Below are 20555 nucleotides of genomic sequence, written 5' to 3' on the forward strand. Positions count from 1 at the left end.
CCATATCAAAGACCAAACTGGTCCCTCATTAATTAAAGTGCTTGGTTTTGCCTTTAAAGAGGTCCTGTCACTAGGTCATATAAGTTGAACTGGTTTACTGACCTTAATGGTGCTGTCTCCCTGATTCCAGCTCTTGGGTTTAATTTATTTTTTGATCCCCCCCGACCTCTCTGTCCCAGAGATATGGCCCACTGTTGTGTTGGCTCCCTATGTGCTAAGTTGCTGTAGTTAGCCAAATAATTTTACATTGCAGTTCCCCCAAAGCAGGACACACTGCAATCAACTATACTTAGGACTCACAATCCCACTAACCGAAATCCCACAAACCGTACAACCCCTTTTATCTGAATGTTTTAAACCTCTGCTGTAAACACCCTTTCATTCCAGTACATTTTTTAATAAAAATTCTATTATACCCAGCTCAATGATCGTCCCATTTATAGAGCGTTGTAAAACCTATTGATCCCGAATGTTTAAAAAGGTTCATCTCACTCAACCATTGAGCCATGATCTTATTTGTGGCCCCATTTGGATCCAGACCTGAAGGAACAGACCGAGATCTCTGCAGGATGCACAATGCTGCAGGGCATGAGGTTTATGTTTTCTTTCAGCAGTCTTCTGAATAGTCCATAATAGTTACCAACCTCCTCCCAATTAGGCTTATAATCCGGACCCCCGTTCTGGCACTATCCAGTGATTATGCAATCCTGAAATAAACTAGTACATTGTCCCATGTTATGTAACTCCACAATCTGACATGTTTTCTTGTGTTGGAGGGATTAGATGATTTACTGTACTTCAATCACATTCTAGACAGCAGAATGCTCGTCTCATTATATTACAATCTGGGTATCTACTTTAATTCATGTAGAGGTCACAAGTGTTTTTTTAAAAAAAATCTTAAAACATCAGCCATGTATGCAGTTGGAGGACAGCTAAGCTTGTCAATACAGCAGAGCTGAGTTTAGCATGTAACACAACTCATTATGATATCACGAAGTGTAATTTCCGGTTTTCAGGTGATCATGAGTTACCTGATTTAGGGTAGTCCTGAGTTACCAGTATGAACAAAACAAACAGATTAAAGGGGTTCTCTGGGTCTTTAACATTGATGGCCTTAGAATCGGCCATTGATGTTTGTTCGGTTGAAGTCCGACTTCCGGGATCCCTGCCGATCAGCACAGTAATGGAGCCAAGGTATTTTCAGGAGCACCTCAGCCCGTTCGTTCTGCAGATTGTGGATGTCCCAGTGGTCGGATTCCCACCGATAAATCAAAAACTTAGGATAGGCCATCAATGTTAAAGTCCCGGAGAACCCCTTTAATGGCCTATTCAGATCTACTGTTCTACTGTTAAAAGTGCTCTATATTAAAATCAAAATATCTCCAAACTCAAAACCTTAAAGGTAGTAGTTGTACTGCTTTAACTGTAATATAGTCTGGCCATTTGGTCCCTGAGCGCTGATCTCATGGACGGGCTTGTAGAAGCAGCAGGGGGTGGGGGTAGAAGAGTATGTGAGATGGTCAAGTAATTGCTTACTCAATTCTCTACAATAACTTTCTCTGGGATTTGTAGTCATTAGAAGACAATTTGAGCAACCTGTAATAATGTCCTGTTCATAATAGGAATATAATAATAGGTAACTGGGGAATTCGGTCATTACGTGACTACGTTTGAGATGAAAATCTGCAAGCTGCAGAGAGAAGCACTGAGGCTTGTGAACAATGAATGGCCCATAAAACAATGACCTCTACTCTCTGCCCTCGCTCATTTTGTACAATTTTATAGAGATCGTGTTATTACGTACGACTTCCATTACAAAGGTGTTCTTCTAAATATATTAATATAATGTATTTTGGAAGTGCAGTCTCTGGGCATACTGATGCTAGCGGCTGTCTGGCCCATCTCAGTATTAATGTTATTCTCATACAGAACACTGCAAGCACTGCTCAAAAGAGTTGCTGACAGTACAGAAAACAGCATGGATACATGCGTTATATGCTGCTGTGTAAAATACACAAATAGAAACTCTTACACAAATAGACTCTTCTGAATAGTACTATAGAGATATATATGCCTTTCAGGATGACCTACTCTCCCAAAGAATGGGAATGAAAAATTAACCATAGTGGCTTTATAACCTGAATCGTTTTTCAATGTCATATTTATCGACAGGAATTGTTTGCTATCTTGGTCAAGACCATAAAGTCAATCTCCAGAAAAAAACCACTTTTGGTCTAATATTGTATCTCTCGAATCCCCCATAACGTCTTACTAGGTGGTGTTTTCTAGCCTTATTCAGCAGGGCTGTCTATACTAGAGATGATAATCATGCCCATTCCTGCCCAACTCCGTAAAAAATAAAATAATTGGGTGCCCAGAGGTGTAACTTAAAATATCTAAGCCGATATGCAAAATCTATAACAGAGCCCCATCTACCATTTGCCATTTATAATATTGGTGTCTTTGTATGCGACGGAGAGGCCTTTAGGCCCAATCAGGCACCAGTGTTACCTCTGCACCCCCATAGCTATGCCCCTGCTTGGGTCTTAGCCGAGATTTTTATTATACAGGAGTGCATAGTTTTAGTCACAGTGCTTAGTGTATAGCCTCTGGTCAGAAGGTGGGTCTTATAAGGTTGGTCAAGGATGTACAGGCAGCTGGCCCTGTAAGCTCTGTATTTGGGCACTATCACACTAATAACCGTTTATATAACTGTATCTTATGGTAACGTTCAAATGAAAGACTGGATGTAGGAATGAGATAAATATATATATATTTTTTTTTACATTATACAGACAAAAAGTGACAAAAGTGTCAAGAATTCAAGAACATTTTGTCATAGGGCCCGTAGAAGAAGTGACTATCATGGGGCCTACAGAGGATGGTGTGAGCCCCATGTGTTGCCAATGAATTTAGCGTGGGCTAAACTGGGGAGCAGAGTCTAAGGAATAGCTAGGTGTTCACGCTTTCTCCGTACGGAGATGTGGCCGCTAGTTTCCCCAGGTCGCTACCCCCAGAGTAGTCTCCGTTGGCAATGGCTGATGTGGACAGGTGAGGTACAATAATAGCAGGCAAGATGCCGGGTCCAGTATTAGTGTAGGTCAGGGCAGGCGGCAGACATTCACTCATGGTTAGCAAAGCCAGAGCTCAGGGAAGTTAGGCAAGGTCAAGTTCTGTCAGGGTCGGTAACGGATAATCCAAATACAAGTCTCAGGAGAATACAATTAGCAAACAAGAGTATGGAACCTAAGTGCTCAGGCATGGAGCAATGTGCCAGGTACTTGGAGGAATTTGGCACATGGTGGCCCTTCAAGAATAGAAGGGTTCGCGTGTACTACAGACAGCAGGGGAGCCAGGACGAGAGCGGCAGCGAGAAAGTCTGCCTACAGTGTGAAATGGAGGAGAGATGCGGCGCCAGGCTGGAGACAGGAGACGACGCGGAGAGGTAAGAACACAGCAGCAGGGACGGTCAGCGACCATTACAAATGTAATAATAGATTAAACTGATGACTAGTAAAGCCTGTTGGTTGATGCAGGCACTTAAAGGAGCATTTCTAAAAGATAACATTCTAGATTTAGTATTTACAAATGGGTATTGTAAAGGGTTAACCTTGCTCCCCAATCAGGGAAGTGGGTGAGGTATTTCAGTCCCCTGTGTACTGTCCTCAGCACCTTCTTTGTTGTTTTGAGTTCTGCAGCACTAGAAAGTTTGCGGAGCTATCACTGGACTCTGTGCCCTGTACCCCGAAATCAAAGGCAACCCTGTTTCTGGACTTTGTCGACTGTTGCAGATATCCGTTCGTATTCCTGAATCCAGTGCTGGGCCCTGTATCCCATATCTGCATTTGTATCCTGTATTTGTATCCTGATTTTGTATTTGAACCCTTTGAGTTGCTGATTGAAGGAAAGGGGCCCTTGGGGTTTAAACCTGAACCCTGAATCTTATCCTGGGACCAGGGTGTGTATACTGTATGCCTTACGCTGTAGCTTTACCCAGACCCAACAATGAGCCTGCTAAAACCCAGCTGCAGAGGACGGCATTGCTTGGGCCTTCCTGGCGGTTGTTCTTATGCTGAGAATTCATCTCCGATGTCTCCCCTAAACCCAGAAGCTGTATCCTGAACCCTGAATCTGATCCGGTGTGTTTGTATAAAATTAGACAGAAGGTGGTATATTAGTGACAGAGGAAAAACTGAAATTACAAAAATTAGAAATAGGAAAAATTACTATATTGATGGGGAAAAGGCTGTCGCTGACCATTTGAATAGCTAATTTTGATCAGTATTTTCAGAAGGCGGCCTTTTAAATCATAATATGTTTGGGCATGGTATTAGCATCCATAGCCCATAGGGTCCCACTGTAAAAACAGTATTACCTTATTTACTGGATACAATGGTATGGAATGGCATTTTTTGCAAGATACAAATGTATAACGACCAGACGGAGTTCAAAAGCACACACTTCTGGCCTCCGTCGGGCTAATGTAGCCCTATGGACATGTTTAGCATGAACGTTGGAACTTTCCCAGCATACACGCTAACTGTACATCACAACATGTGAACAGGGCCTTAGGGTTCAGCTCCAGTGTTTTTGGAAGCAGATGTTTTTGGTGAACATGCGCGTTTACAGTTTTTGTTTTTTATTTTTTTTTTATTTTTTTATTTTATTCAATACAATATAAAATTCCATACAAGTAAGGAATAAAGAAAATACAATTATGCACATTTTTACATTTTCCCCCTACTCCCACCCCCCACCCTCTCAAGACCGATCTTGGTAAAAGAAAAAACAAAAAACAAAGAGAACAAAAATTCTTACCACTCCCCCCAATAGGTTTTACGGTGTTTGCCTTGATTATAGATTTTCTCATATTTCATTATAATTTTTACATTATTTACCCAAGCATTAAACTCCGGTGGGGAGCTAGATATCCACTTTCTAACTATTAGTAATTTTGCAATAAATAATAGTTTTATTAATCCACATTTTTTTTCCTTAGAAATTTTTAATTTGGAATCATCACCCAGCAATACCAGTTGAGGTTGAAAACACTATATCTGGATCTATTTTTTCCAAAATGTTTTTAAAAATTCTATCCCAGTAATCAGCAATCTTAATACAATTCCATAACATGTGCAAATAGTTTGCTTCCGCTGCACCACATCTGGGGCAGTTAGAAGCTTTATTAATCGAGAACTTACTCAAAAGGACTGGCGTATAGTAAAGCCTATGTATCAAATTGAACTGAATAAGCTGATGGTTCATGCTTATCGATACTTTAGAAATATTTTGAAATATTATGTTCCAATCAAGAACACAATCGTTATTCAATTCCTTCTCCCATTTTATAACACAATTAAATTTTATTTTCCTTGACTTTATTTCCATCAGGGATTTATACAACCTGGAGAGAGGTTTTTTTTCACATTTGTATTTTCTCAGCATACACGCTAACTGTACATCACAACATGTGAACAGGGCCTTAGGGTTCAGCTCCAGTGTTTTTGGAAGCAGATGTTTTTGGTGAACATGCGCGTTTACAGTTAAATTAGGCGATGGGTCCAAATGGCATCCACCTTAGAGTTCCTAAAGAACGGACTTGTTAAACCATTCCCTAATAATGACTATTGGAGAATGGCCAACGTTGCACCAAACCATAAGCAGGGTAGTAAAAAAGAAGCTGGTAACTACAGGCCAGATGGCATTACATCTGTAGAAGTAAAAATAATGTAAACCCTCCTGAAATAAAGGATAGCCGACCAACTAAAAACTAACAACTTGTTAGACCCAAAGCAGCATGGCTTTACTGAGGGCAGATTATGTCCAACCAATCTCATTGAATTCTTTGACGATGTCACAAAAGTGTTGGATGAAGTTTATGCCGTGTATATCGCCTATCTGGATTTCAGAAAAGACCTTGATAAAGTTCCACATAAAGTGCTTCAAGTTATTAAAAATTGGACTAAATCCCTGGTTATTTCAGTGGATGCGCAGTGGGCTAATAGATAGATATCAGAGTGTTATTGTTAATGGTGTATATTCTGAAGAGAGACTAGTTGCAAATGATGGACCAGGTTTTGTTCTGGGCCCTATTCTTTTTTTTATGCTTGTAAGTGACATAGGAGAAGGTTTGGTAGGTGAGATATGCCTGTTTGCCAATGACACAAGAGTGTGTAGTAGGTTTGATATTTAAAGAGTAACTGTACTTTCAAAAAACTTTTGATATTTTATAGAGACTACTACACCTTCAACTGTGATCGACTCTCCTGGTCAACCGAAAGACGGGCTCACATAGTACGTCTATGAGCCCGTCTTTAGCCTAACATGTAGCGCAGATCATAGCCGAAGGTGCAGAGTGCTCAGCTGAGAATGTACTTGCGTTCCAGAGATAGTGTTGGTCTTAGCACCTTGACCCCCACTAATCAAAAATATGTCTCTGTGACATATCAAAACTTTTGTGAAAGTATAATTACTATTTAAAAAAAGGTTCAGGAGGGAAGTGTTTGTAATAAGAAACTAAACACAAGAACAAGGGGGCACAATCTGAACATAGTTGGCGAGAAGATTAGAAGCAATGTCGTAAAAAAATTTTTTATTGGAGGACTATTGAAACATACCAGGGCCTATTTTCTACTTCATCGGCCACTGATGTAGACATACCCTAATTGAATTTACACATGCCTGTGATAAACATATATATACCGTTAGGTCCAGAATTATTTGGACAGTGACACAAGTTTTGGCATTTTAGCTGTTTACCAAAACATATTGAATATACAGTTATATAATCAATATGGGCTTAAAGTGCAGACTCTCAGCTTTAATTTCAGATTATTCACATCCTAATTTGAGGAACTGTTTAGGAATTACAGCTCTTTAATATGTAGCTGCCTCTTTTTCAAAAGGTCCAAAGGTAATTGGCCAATTATCTCAAAAGCGATTTAATGGGCTGCATGGGTTATTCCCTTGTTAATCCATCATCAATTAAGCAGGTAAAAGGTCTGGAGTTTATTTCAGGGGTGGCATTTGCATTTGGAAGCTGTTGCTGTGAACCCACAACATCACGTCAAAGGAGATCTCAATGCAGGTGAAACAGACCATCGTTAGGCTGAAAAAAATTAAGAAATCCACCAGGGAGATAGCACTAATGTTAGGAGTGGCCAAATCAACAGTTTGGTACATTCTTGAAAAAAAAGAGCGCACTGGTGATCTCGTGAACTCAAAAAGGCCTGGACGTCCGCGGAAGACAACAGTGGTGGATGATCGCAGAATCCTTTCCATGGTGACGAAAAACCCCTTCACAACATCTACCCAAGTGAAGAACATCTCCTGGAAGAAGGTGTATCAGTATCTAAGTCTACCATAAAGAGAAGACTTCATGAGAGCTAATACAGAGGGTTCACCACAAGGTGAAAACCATTAATCAGCCTCAAAAATAGAAAGGCCAGATTAGACTTTGCCAAACAACTTGTAAAGAAGCCGCCCAGTTCTGGAACCGCATGAAACTAAGATCAACCTGTACCAGAATTATGGGAGGAAGAAAGTATGGAGAAGGCTTGGAACGGCTCATGATACAAAGCGCACCACATCCTCTGTAAAACATGGTGGAGGCAGTGTGATGGCATGGGCATGCATGGCTGCCAAAGGCACTGGGTCACTAGTGTATATTCATGATGTGACTGAAGACAGAAGCAGCCGGGTGAATTCTGAAGTGTTCAGGGATTTATTTCTGCTCAGATTCAACCAAATGCAGTAAGGTTGATTGGACGTCGCTTCACAGGACAGATGGACAATGACCCAAAACATACTGCGAAAGCAACCCAGGAGTTTTTTAAGTCAAATAAGTGGAATATTTTGCAATGGCCAAGTCAATCACCAGATCTCAACCCGATCGAGCTGCATTTCACTTGCTTAAGACAAAACTTAAGGCAGAAAGACCCACAAACAAGCAACAACTGAAGACGCCGCAGTAAAGGCCGGGCAAAGCATCACAAAGGAGGAAACCCAGCGTTTGGCGATGTCCATGGGTTCCAGACTTCAGGCAGTCATTGCCTGCAAAGGATTCTCTACAAAGTATTAAAAACATAATTATTTATGGTAATGTTAATTTGTCCAATTACTTTTGAGCCCCTGAAATGAGGCGGCTGTGTAGAAAAATGGTTGCAATTCCTAAACGTTTCACAGGATATTTTTATTCAACCCCTTGAATTAAACCTGAAAGTCTACACTTCAATTGCTTCTCAGTTGTTTCATTTCAAATTCAATGTGGTGGCAGCAGAGCCCAAGTCATGAAGATTGTGTCACTGTCCAAATAATTCTGGACCTAACTGTATTCTAAGATTAAAAATAAAAATGAAATAAAATAAAAGGAAGACTAGATGGATCATGTGGTATTTTTCTGGCGTCAATCTTCTGCGTTTCTAACAAAAGTAAACATAATACAAGCAATATTTTGATGCTGAAAATATAGAGCATGCATATGCACTTCTGAATCCAAACATGCTCTAATAGTTTTCCTGTTTTTCAAAGTTTTATGGAGATGAACAGAAAGTTTATCTTCATTTAGTGATAGGAAATGTAAGGGTTAAACTCATTTAAATGTTTAAAGAATGCTTATAGTACAATATAATTAAAAAAAATATTGGATTCAAAGTAAATTTTAAGTTTGTCTTAAATACATAGGTGCATCGTGGGGTCATTTTGCACCCCATCGATGTTCCATTCTGTTATACAGTATATAATTACATAGGAACATAGGTTGAAAAAAGACACAGTTCCATCAAGTTCAACCTTTCTCAATCAATTACATGTCATTAATTGCTTGATTAATTATATGCCATTTGTCAGTAAATAATCATCTAGTCTTTTTTTAAATGCTGACATTATTTACCATCACTACCTATTGGGGTCGGGCATTCAACAGTTTGACTATTCTAAGGCCTTGTTCACACAACAGGGATAAACGGCCGTCAGACGGCCGTTTTCAGAACAATGATGTTCTATGGGTGTATTTACACGGCCATTTTTTAACGGCCCGTGAATAAAGGGCGTCAAAAAATTAGACATGTCCTATTTTTGTCCGTTTTAGCGGCCTGACGGCCCCCATAGAAGTCAATGGATCAGTTTTTATCGGCTGTCAATACATGTAACAACCGTTAAAAACGGATCTGTGACATGGGGATTTGCAAGGGAACTACTATCGGTGGCGCGACGACAGATACCCACCGATGCAGCGCCGACTTCTTCTGGTCTGGTCGCAAGTCTCACGGGTTCTGCAAATGCGCCTTTGCAGACTAGCGACCACACCAGAAGAAGACAGCGCTGCATCGGTAAGTGTATGTCATCGCGTCACCGCAGATTCCATGAAGATGAGGGACCTTACCTGAAGAAGACAGCGCTGCATCGGTGAGTATGTAGGGCATTCATGCCAGCCTGTGTGGAATCATATACATCAGGGCTCTGTGGCATCATATACAGGAGGGCTTTGTGGCATCTACAGGGGGGCTGTGTGGCATCTACAGTGAGGCTGTGTGGCATCTACAGTGAGGCTGTGTGGCATCTACAATGAGGCTGTGTGGCATCTACAGGAGGCTGTGTGGCATCATATACAGGGAGGCTGTGTGGCATCATATACAGGAAGGCTGTGTGGCATCATATACAGGGAGGCTGTGTGGCATCATATACAGGAAGGCTGTGTGGCATCATATATAGGGAGGCTGTGTGGCATCATATACAGGGAGGCTGTGTGGCATCTACAGGGAGGTGTGTGGCATATACAGGGAGGTGTGTGGCATATACAGGGAGGTGTGTGGCATAATCTACAGGGAGGATGTGTGGCATATACAGGGAGGCTGTGTGGCATATACAAGGAGGCTGTGTGGTATCAAATGTAGGGAGGTGTGTGGCATCATATACACGGAGGTGTGTGGCATCATATACAGGGAGGTGTGTGGCATCATATACAGGGGGGCTGTGTGGCATCATATACAGGGAAGTGTGTGGCATCATATACAGGGAGGTGTGTGGCATCATATACTGGGAGGTGTGTGGCATCATATACAGGGAGGTGTGTGGCATCATATACAGGGAGGTGTGTGGCATCATATACAGGGAGGTGTGTGGCATCATATACAGGGAAGTGTGTGGCATCATATAATGGGAGGTGTGTGGCATCATATACAGGGAGGTGTGTGGCATCATATACAGGGAGGTGTGTGTGGCATCATATACAGGGAGGTGTGTGGCATCATATACAGGGGACTGTGTGGCATCATATAATGGGAGGTGTGTGGCATCATATACAGGGAGGTGTGTGGCATCATATACAGGGAGGTGTGTGGCATCATATACAGGGGACTGTGTGGCATCATATACAGGAGGTCTGTGTGGCATCATATACAGGAGGTCTGTGTGGCATCATAAACAGGGGGGCTGTGTGGCATCATATACAGGAGGTCTGTGTGGCATCATAAACAGGGGGGCTGTGTGGCATCATATACAGGAGGTCTGTGTGGCATCATATACAGGGAGGTGTGTGGCATCATATACAGGGGGGCTGTGTGGCATCATATACAGGAGGTCTGTGTGGCATCATATACAGGGAGGTGTGTGGCATCATATCATGGAGGCTGTAAATAGTGTCTAGGTGAACATGTGACCTTCTTTTGGGTGTTTTCAGGGGGTTGGGACAAAAAAAGTCTGACCAATGAAATTCATAATTTTTTTTTAACGGCTATGAAAAACTGATGCAAAACGGCCATAAAAACGGACAGATGGACTGGAAATGGATGAAAATTTAGAGACACTGATGCAAAATGGCCATGAAATACTGACAGTTGATCCATTTTTAATGGACATTTTTTTTCACTGTCGTGTGAATATAGCCTGACTGTAAAGAACCCTTTCCTATATTGATGTCTGAAACGCCTTTTCTCATGCAATGAATGTCCCCTGGTCCTATGAAGAGTCTTTGGAAAGAACAGATCATGTGCTAGTTCTCTGTATTGACCACACATATACTAATACATGTTAATAAGATCCCTTCTAAGGAGTCTTTTTTTCCAAGCTGAACAAGTCCAATTTTTCTAGCCTTTTTATTGTAAGCGACACCTCCCATCTCATTTAATAATCTACTCATCCGCATTTGAAAACTCTCCAGTTATCCTATATCCTTTTTACAATTTGGAGCCCAAAACTGAATTCCATATTCAAGATGTGGCCCTACATTGATTTATAGAGGGGTAATATTAAATTTGAATCACAGGTTTTTATCTCTCTTTTGATACACTCTAAAATCCTATTTGCTTTTGCAGCTGCTGCTTGACATTGAGTGCTGCTTAGCTTATTTGTTACCAGAATACCCAGGTCCTTCTCTTGTTCCATTATCCCCAGTTTTATTCCATGTAATATATAAGCATAGCTACATATATGTTAATGGAAAATAAGAAATAATTATGGGTGAAGATGAATTTGGGATATTATACCACAAAGTCTGTATCAGCTTCCAAAAATAATTGTCAAGCTGTTAGTCTGAAAGTAAAAATAATAGAACGCAGCAGGGAAAAATTCAAGTGAGGAAAGGTAGAGAGAATGTAGAAAAGAACGCAGGAAATGTGAGAATTATAGTCAGCAATAACCACATAATGAGAAATTGGCAACTGGTAAATCTCCTCTGCCTTCCCTGTGATGAGTTTTCCAAACCTAATACTCAAAATTATTTTTAGAAGGAGAGGAAAGGGGCTAAATTAGTAAGCAAAGTGGAAAAACGGTTCATCAGCAGATCAGTGAAAGACGGTATATATGGTGCCCACTAATACTTCTTTACTCGATTGTGTGCTCTACAGCCATAGCTTGAATGCACCAAAGGGAGTACCAGCATGCAATACTTTACTGGTGTGCTATCTCACTGTACATGGCAAACATTGTATTCAGAAATCTGTTTTGTGCCTTTTCACAGCAACTACATTTATATACTGATCAAAAGTACTGAAAAACAAAGAAAAGTATAAAGGATAACAAAACATTGCCACATAGAAAAATATATGAACGCTTGTGTGCCCTATGATTGGCTCATGTAAAAGGGCCTTAAGAGTTCCTATATTTCACTTTTTCCTACTTCTATTCATTCTGAAGTGTATCTGTTTGATTAACAAAGAATATTTTGTTCACAGATTTTCCGTCTTAGGGCCTATTCGGATAAGCGATGTTTACGTCCATGTGCTGTCCGAGAGTAGAACTTATAGCACCCGGACTGAACACTGACCCAGCAAAGTCAATGAGCTCATTAGCAAGTCCAATTTTCCGTACAGACCCTCGGTCCTTGAAGAGAAATTCGCAGCACACACTAGTTTGGTTCGATTCTGTCGTTAGACTCGCCCATTTAAGTCTATGTCAGTAAGAAAATCGGACAGCATACTGACGCTATCCGAGTGCATCCATTTTTTACTGATGGATTGCTAGGGTATTCTGAAAAAAAAGCAGGCAGTTTTTGTTTTAACGAATGTGAAAAACTGCTGTTCACTGATGCTGCACTGGTGTTAAAAGCTGAAACACAGAACGCACCTTTACACAATACTAATTCAACTCTGAAAAATGTCAGTTTTTCCCTGATGAAACACTGACGCGTTTTACAACGCCCATCTGAATAGGCTAGGTTCACACGGGACGGAAATACTGCAGATTTTCTGCAGCATTTCCGCAGCGTTTCTGCAGCATAATCTGCACATGTCACATGCGGTTTTTGCTGCGTATTTTCCTGCGGACTTTACCCATTGACATTGAAATTATGAAATCCGCAGTGAACATACAGAACAGAATGAGCATACTGCGTTGTTGAAAATCTGCAGAATGCTCTGATTTCCGTCCGGAAAATATTCAGCAGCATGTGGAGGAGATTTGTTCAAATCTCATCCACATGGCTGGGACATTCCACCGATTTCCATCCTGTGTGAATCCAGCCGTCCTGTGTTCAGAAGTGGCCAATTTACTGCTGCAACAAACCACAGTCCAATGCAAGTGAATGTGGGTTTACAAAATCCTATACAAATGAAGTAGAAAAAAATCAATGCAGATTTTAGGGGATGCTGCTCTATATATCGTGGATATCTTTCCCCCTTTGAATTAAAATATGCAACAGAAAATCCTGCATGTACCACTTAAACATGCATTTATGTGTTGTATGGGGATTTTACTGCAGATTTCCTACGGCAAAAAGTGAAATTTGCAGCAAAATTCTGCTAAAAATCTGCAACAAATAGGGGCAGAGTATCATGATCTACAATTTATGCAGATTTTTTTCGGCCACATGTCAATGGGGTTTTGTAATAGCCTGCAATGTACTTTGCGTAAGCGCAACAAAAATCCTCAACAATTCTGCCTTCATTGAATATAGCCTAAGTGTTCTAAAAGAATGTGCAGTTCAACACAATATTTAAAGGGGTTGTCTGATGAGATAAAGATAATGTCCTATCTTCAAGATTCACTTGAATGGGAGGAAGCTGTAATACTGTGAACCGCCGCTACGAGTGTGACGACATATTACAGTATGGAGCAGCGTAAGTGAAGGAGGGGAAGAAGAACTCACCGGAGTGCCGCAGCCTCTTCAAACAGTTGATCAGCTTGGGTTTCCGAGAGTCGGACCCCTACTGATCAGATATTAAACTTTCATAAAACTTTTGACAGTCCATGGACTTAGACTTTCTATTGAGCCCGTACACAAGTCGCTCGGCTGTCCGATGAAAGCCAAGCAAAGCCGATCAGAAACGAAGCAGCATAGCACTCACCTGACCGCTTGCGCAGCTTCATTTTAGCGATCGGTTGGTGTGTTTGGACCCCGACTGATCAAAACGTCTGACATGTCACTGTGACGTCAAAAGTTTTGTCACACTTTAATAGCCTATCCTGAGGCCATCCATTTTTTTTCTCACTGGACCACCTTTTTAACATATTTTTTGTTTTTGCTCTTGCAGTTGCCCTTTCTTCCAAATATCTGCCTCTGTCAAGTTGAAGAAGATGCCAAGTTGGAGACAAACTTTTATACATCAATTACACCCAAAGTTGTATTTGAACATGGAAGCAATCGCTACATACCCTTCCATGACCCGGATTTAGGTCCATAATTGCGGCGGATGTGCAAATTTAGTGAAACTCCAAATGAAATTTGATGTAAGAGAATAGAACTGACCACTGTTCTAGGAGCTCTTTGATAACCGTAACTTGTTTCACAACAATAACAATAAACTGCATTCGAGCAATCTCACCTATTTTTCAGATGAGCCTCCACATCACAGCGCTGCATGGTGTCCTTGCAGGCATTGGAAAACGGACAAGAGACAACAAGCTTGTCCAGAAGTTTGTGCACCAGGATACTAGATTTCTTGCACAGTTTAAAGTGCAGTCGCTTTCGGTCCAGCGGACAAAAGTCTTTCTCCTGTAGGAAGTTTCTGAGGCACTTGTAGCAGAAAGTGTGGCCACATGGGGTATCCAGTGGCTGTAGCAATGGTTGAAGGCAAATGTGGCATACCAGGTCATCGTCCACTTCATTCAGGTAATTGTACAGGTGGTTCTCTCTGGTCCAGTGCTGTTGACCACACTCAAAGCACAAGGGATTCAATGAGGAATCATCCTCTACCACCACTAGTTCTTCCGTCGCTGTTCCCATAGTGAAAAGTCTCAACACCTAGGCTGTCTTCCAGTCCTCAACATTCCACATAGGGAACAGACACTGCCATTTGTCTTCCTAAAAACATAAAACAAAATAGTAAGTTGAACGCAGGTTGTTGTAAATGGAAAAAAATTTAAAAAGATGGAACAGATCATTGTGATATGAGCATAATTACAATACCATTGAACAGGCCTTTTACTTGAAACTGTAACTGGCATTTGCACAAAGAAAAAGCAGATGTTTTTAAGTCCCTTAAGTCATAGTAAACCGGAGGCAGTAGGGAAAGTGGCTTAGTGAAGTCAAAGATGCACATGACAATCTATTAGTATGACATCTGCCTGTCCTCGGATTCCCTGAGCTATTGGCAATTCTTTCATTTAATATTAGAAAAGAGAAGGATCATGATCATTGCGCAGAGATTTTCACAATTTCACAAGAATGTACATACCATAAATGTATCCTGAGCGGCTGCTATCGGGTCTGTGAAGAAGGGGCCCTATCCCAAGATGGCCTTGTTCCCTATGGGTGGTCCTCTACTTCATAGGGCCACATTTCCAAAAAAGTGCAGGAATAACCTGCCTCAAGGATCATGACATTATTTTCTCTAAGACATGATGGTGGGAAGCACTGGAACATCCTCTTTGGGATGGGGAATAGGTGGTGGTGTGAATAAACACCTAAAAAGGTTTTGTTTTTTGTTTTTTTTTACTATTCAGCTTACTTTGCTCATGGTTTGGCCCTGAATTTTGGAGAAATATCCTTGTGCTATATATTCCCATACTTGGAGGTAATTCTTATATCTTCACATACATTACCTGGTTTTTGGGTTAATCGCTGAGGCCAATATTAAGCCATTGGGTGAATGTGACGTTCACACGATCCGCACTGGAAATCCCGAACAAAGTATAATACTATGCGTGCCGAATTTCCAACTTTACAATGCAACGGATGAAAGTTTTACTGCGGATTTTAGGCCAGTCCTGCAGTGAACATGGCCTTAAAGATCACATTAGGTTTTAGTAAAAAGAGGACTGTGTATTCAGAGACTAAATATTTTTGTCCGTCATCCATAAAATCTGCCACCACATAGAAACTGAAACTGGCTATGGATTTCTCAGCATATAATTCAATGACTCAATTCCAAACAATAGCGCTATAATTATACTACCGCATTGTTATACAGAGTTACATTCCTACTCCTTCTCTAACCATCCGGTGCTCCCTCTCTGCTACTGTGGCTTCCAGAAGTGCTGTAAAACTTACAGTGTCTTAGGGTCAAGATGGCTGGAGAAGGCGATGGAATGTAACTCTTTATAACAATGTTGTTTCTTAGGTCTCTCCAAGTCTGTGAAAAACTGGGTAAAACAAAAAAGCCCGGTAAGGGCTGCAAACAGAAGTTGTTACATTTGACAATCTAAGGATATGTTCACACAATATAAGGCCGGATTTACACGAGCGTGTGCGTTTTGCACGCGCAAAAAACGTGGCGTTTTGCGTGCGCAAAAGGTACTTAACAGCTCCGTGTGTCAGACGCGTATGATGTGTGGCTGCGTGATTTTCGCGAAGCCGCCATCATTATGACTCTGTATGTTTGTAAACAGAAAAGAACGTGGTGCTTTTGTTTTCATTCATACTTTTTACTGCTGTTGCGCGAATCACGCGCGTCACACGGAAGTGCTTCAGTGTGCTGCGCGTGATTTTCACGCACCCATTGACTTCAATGGGTGCGTGATGCACGAACAACGCATAAATATAGGACATGTCGTGAGTTTTACACAGCGGACACACGCTGCGTGAAACCCACGTGCATTCTGCACGGCCCCATAGACTAACATAAGTCCGTGCGAGGCGCAAGAAAATCACGCATGTTGCACGGACGTATATCGCATTCCTCTAAATAAGCCCTCATTCAGGGTATCTAAGAGATTACCTAATTTAAACACGACCTGTCATCTCTTTTAGTAAATACTTGTATTCCTCATTAAGTAACAATGCTGAAGTACTTTTTCTGTACCAATCCTCCATTATTCGTCCTGAAAATGTAAGAATAAATTGACAACTTGGCATTATCATTCCCCATGTCAATCATCCCCCATGTACAATTTGAGCACTGATTGGACAGTGTCAGACTATGTGGGGACATGCCCAACAGACAAGGGGAATGCATACCTCCCAACTTTCAAAAATGCGGGGGACAACCAAACCAGCACTTTTTTTCCTTTTAAGCCACACCTCTAACCCCAACCAATCTCCACCCATACACACCCGGTACAGCCCATACAGCATTATGTTCCGATAGTGCCTTTCTTCAGTGTACTGCCCCTATAGAACCCTCCACACAGTATCATGCCCCTATAGTGCCTCCCACACAGAATAATGCAAAATAGCTTCCCCAACACAGTATATTGCCCCATAGCTGCTCCCATACAGTATAATGCCCATACAGATGCCCCATACAGTATAATGCCCACATAGATGCCCCTAGTATAATGCCCCCATAGCTGCCCCATACAGTATAATGTCTTCTTAGCTGCCACCATATAGTACAACACCCCCTTAGCTGACCCCATAAAGTATAATGCTGACATAACTGTCCCTTACAATATAATGCCGCCTTAGCTGCCCCCATACAGTATAACGTCCCCTTTGCTGCTTCTAGTGCCAGTGCCCACATATAAAGTACCAGTGCCCACAAAGTTAGTGCCACAGTGCCCATGTAGATAGTGCCACACACAGTGCCCATGTAGATAGCGCCACAGTGTCCCCTGTAGATAGAGCCACAGTGCTCATGTAGATAGTGCCACACCCCCTTGAAGATTGCACCACCGCCCCTGTAGATAGCGCTACCCTCGTGTAACTAGCGCCTTTGGGGCACCCTCTAGGTGCGGATCCCCAGCCAGAGCATCGGCCACGCTGTGGCCAGAGATTCCACTCCAGGGGGAACCCCTGACGTCACTGTCCATATATGAACAGTGACGTCAGAGGTTCCCTCTAGGAGCGGAAACCCTGTCCAGAGCATCGGCAACGCTCTGGCAGGGGATTCCGCTCCAGGAGTAGCCACTGACGTCAGTGACGTCAAGGGCTTTCCCAAAACATGAGTCCCCGGCCAGAGAACTTGTGTTGCACTAGCTGGGGATTCCATAGTTAAAAGCCCGACATCACTGTCCCTATATGGACAGACAACAAGGGCTTCCCCGGGCTCAGTGCTTTAAGTAGTGCTGTGCTTGGGGAGTCCTTGACAAGTGGAGGAGCTCTCTCTGCTCCTCCGCTCTGTACTAATGCTGAACAGAGAGTTAACGGATCCTTGCTTCAGTGTTGGGTTCAACTGTATCTGCGTCCTGGAGACGCAGATGCAGTTGACACCCTGGGCATACCGCCGGCCGCCCGGGACAGCGTCCAGAATTCGGGACTGTCCCTTGAAATCCGGGACGGTTGGGAGGTATAGGAATGGTAACACCCAGTGGTCAATGTATTCATGTATTTTCAGTTGGAATAACAGAGGAACGACACAAGAGCTGACAAATCCTTTCTATATAACTTTATAAGTGCTGCATAATACAACTTACAACTTCGTATGCCTTTTCTCCCCAGCAACCAGAGTACTAATAGATTCCCCCCCCCCCAACACTTACAAGATACAAATGACACACAAGTGTTAGTGATTTCAGCATGTTAATCACACTTTCTGTGCTACTCGAAATCTCACTGAATTCTTTATAAATGTGGACCCAAACAAATGATTTTGCCATTAAAATTGATCTGTTTATTTGAATTTTTAAAGAAAACATAAATTCAGGGAGAGGATACATTAATGGTTTTATTTATTTTGCTGCAAAGAAGACAACAGGCATTTATAGCCTGGTATTAGCTGCAGTGCGGGGTGGAAATGAGGTTTCTTGTTCTGTAATATTCATGCACAAGGGAAGAAATCTTCCTAACAGATGTCAGATAGTCACAATACATTACCGCAAATAACATAGGAGTTTAATTATATCCCCATATTGTTACATTGTACAACCACATCTCCACAACAACACATATGTGAATATACACAATTCTACACTTGTAAAAAAAAAGAATGAAATTGAATCCACCCGTAAGACTTGCTACGATTTCTCATCATTACCCTGACACTCTTCATACCTCCTCACTTACACCTACCCCCCTGTTTTTCTTGTCACCTACTCAGGCACTAGTATTTTCACAGCTTAGAATTGGGTAGGAGTTACAACAGGATTCTGAGGATAATATAAAACAGGATGAGGATTCAACTACATCAACGGCATAGAGATGGATACCTGAGACAAAGGACTAACAGCTCACAGGACCTGCAAGCTTCAGCCATAACTCGTCCACCACTTTTCCGTTTCAGCAAATAAAGCTTATTCATCTTATAATGAAGTTACATCTTTTCTAATATACTTTCTGTATCGATTTGTCACCCTTTTCAAAATCTCTGCTTGCAGTCAGTCAATAGGAACATTCATTGTTTACATCAGTAAAAGCTGTCGTTGTCATGTAATGGACACACAGGTGCTGGGCTCGTTACATAACAGCTTTTCAAACTCTGGATGCAAACAATTCGAGTTTTTATTTAATGACTGCAAGCAGAGATCTTGAAAACCATTAGGAATTAACATTAGGTATATAAGAAAATGGCATAGATTTTAATTTTACAAGGAATAAACTTTATTTGCTAAAACCGGAAAATACTCTTCGAAATCTCAACTCCACCTTAGTGTACTTTGTTTCCAAAGAATATCCACTTCTCAGATACAATACAGATATAGTAGAGCCGAATTTGGCTCCATTTTTTGAGATCGCTCACCAGGTTAAGATTATGTAGTAAGTTTATCTGCAGAGCTATGTTAGGGTCCTATTACACGGTCCGATATGGTGAAAACGAGCGCCGATCAACAAGATAGATCGTTGATCGGCGCTCGTTTGCTCTTTTCATCAGTAATGTATGGTGACGGGAGATCGTTACTACGATCGCTCGTCCCCATACATTTCCATCATGTTGACAGCACATCTCCCTGTATACACAGGGAGATGTGCTGCCGACAACGATAATATTTAATGCTGATTAAAGGAGCAGATCAGTCGATGAACGAGTGTTTCCCATGATCATTGGCCTGTGTAAAAGGGCCTTAATTCTACATATGAAACATTGTGATATCACAGTGAGTTATGACATATGATAATCTTAGCTCTACTACATCTGATATAATCTGCTTTGCTATATCTGACAAAGTCAGCCCGCCTAAGCTCTACTAGTGTATTTTATTGCTTAGGTCATACAAAGCTGACCAACGTTAGCTATTTTTGGTTTACTGTACATTAACAATATAAAGTACTTTGACTTTTAAAGGAATTGTCCATATATACCCGCATAACAAAAATGAGTTTGCAGCAGCTACGTGACAATGACTGCTCATCAGTTTACACGTCTATACCAGAACACCAAGGAAATTCTGCAGCCATGAGTCACGCTTAATAAAATGCTAATCAAAAGATGCTTTATAGAACAGGTAAAGGAAAAATTTATATGCTCAACGTTATTGCCTTAAAATGTTTTTATCCTTCTAAATATTCATAACTGTATGACCCAAAAGTCATTTGGTTGTTCTATGGAGAGATAAAGTATGTCAAAATTGAACATCATCAGTCCAATTATGTGCGGCATAAAAAATATAAAGCATTCCATAGTAGGAACACCATAAAAGTAAAATATGGTGATGGGCATAGTCTGGTGGGTGGTGTGCAGAAGGTTTGCTGACTCAGGACCTGGACAACTTATTAAAGGAACCCTGACCCTCTATACCAAAAGACACCTCAGAATTTCTGGTCTTCCGTTCCTAAGCCTGTGAACTGCAAAGTTTAAGGCCTT

The 20555-nt window shown here is 41.5% G+C and overlaps 1 protein-coding gene across 2 annotated transcripts in view; it reads right to left on the reverse strand.

Moving 5' to 3' along the window:
* Positions 1-20555, reverse strand: part of LNX2 (ligand of numb-protein X 2) — a 139258-nt gene that overhangs the window by 53125 nt on the left and 65578 nt on the right. For both annotated transcript variants that reach the window (XM_075851670.1, XM_075851671.1), the window contains one exon: positions 14262-14740. In XM_075851670.1, the coding sequence (XP_075707785.1) occupies positions 14262-14662 (401 nt within the window). In that variant the 5' untranslated portion in view covers positions 14663-14740. The remainder of the gene's footprint in view (positions 1-14261; positions 14741-20555) is intronic.

The sequence above is a fragment of the Rhinoderma darwinii genome, chromosome 2 (genome assembly GCF_050947455.1).
Source record: "Rhinoderma darwinii isolate aRhiDar2 chromosome 2, aRhiDar2.hap1, whole genome shotgun sequence".
Lineage (NCBI taxonomy): Eukaryota > Metazoa > Chordata > Amphibia > Anura > Rhinodermatidae > Rhinoderma > Rhinoderma darwinii.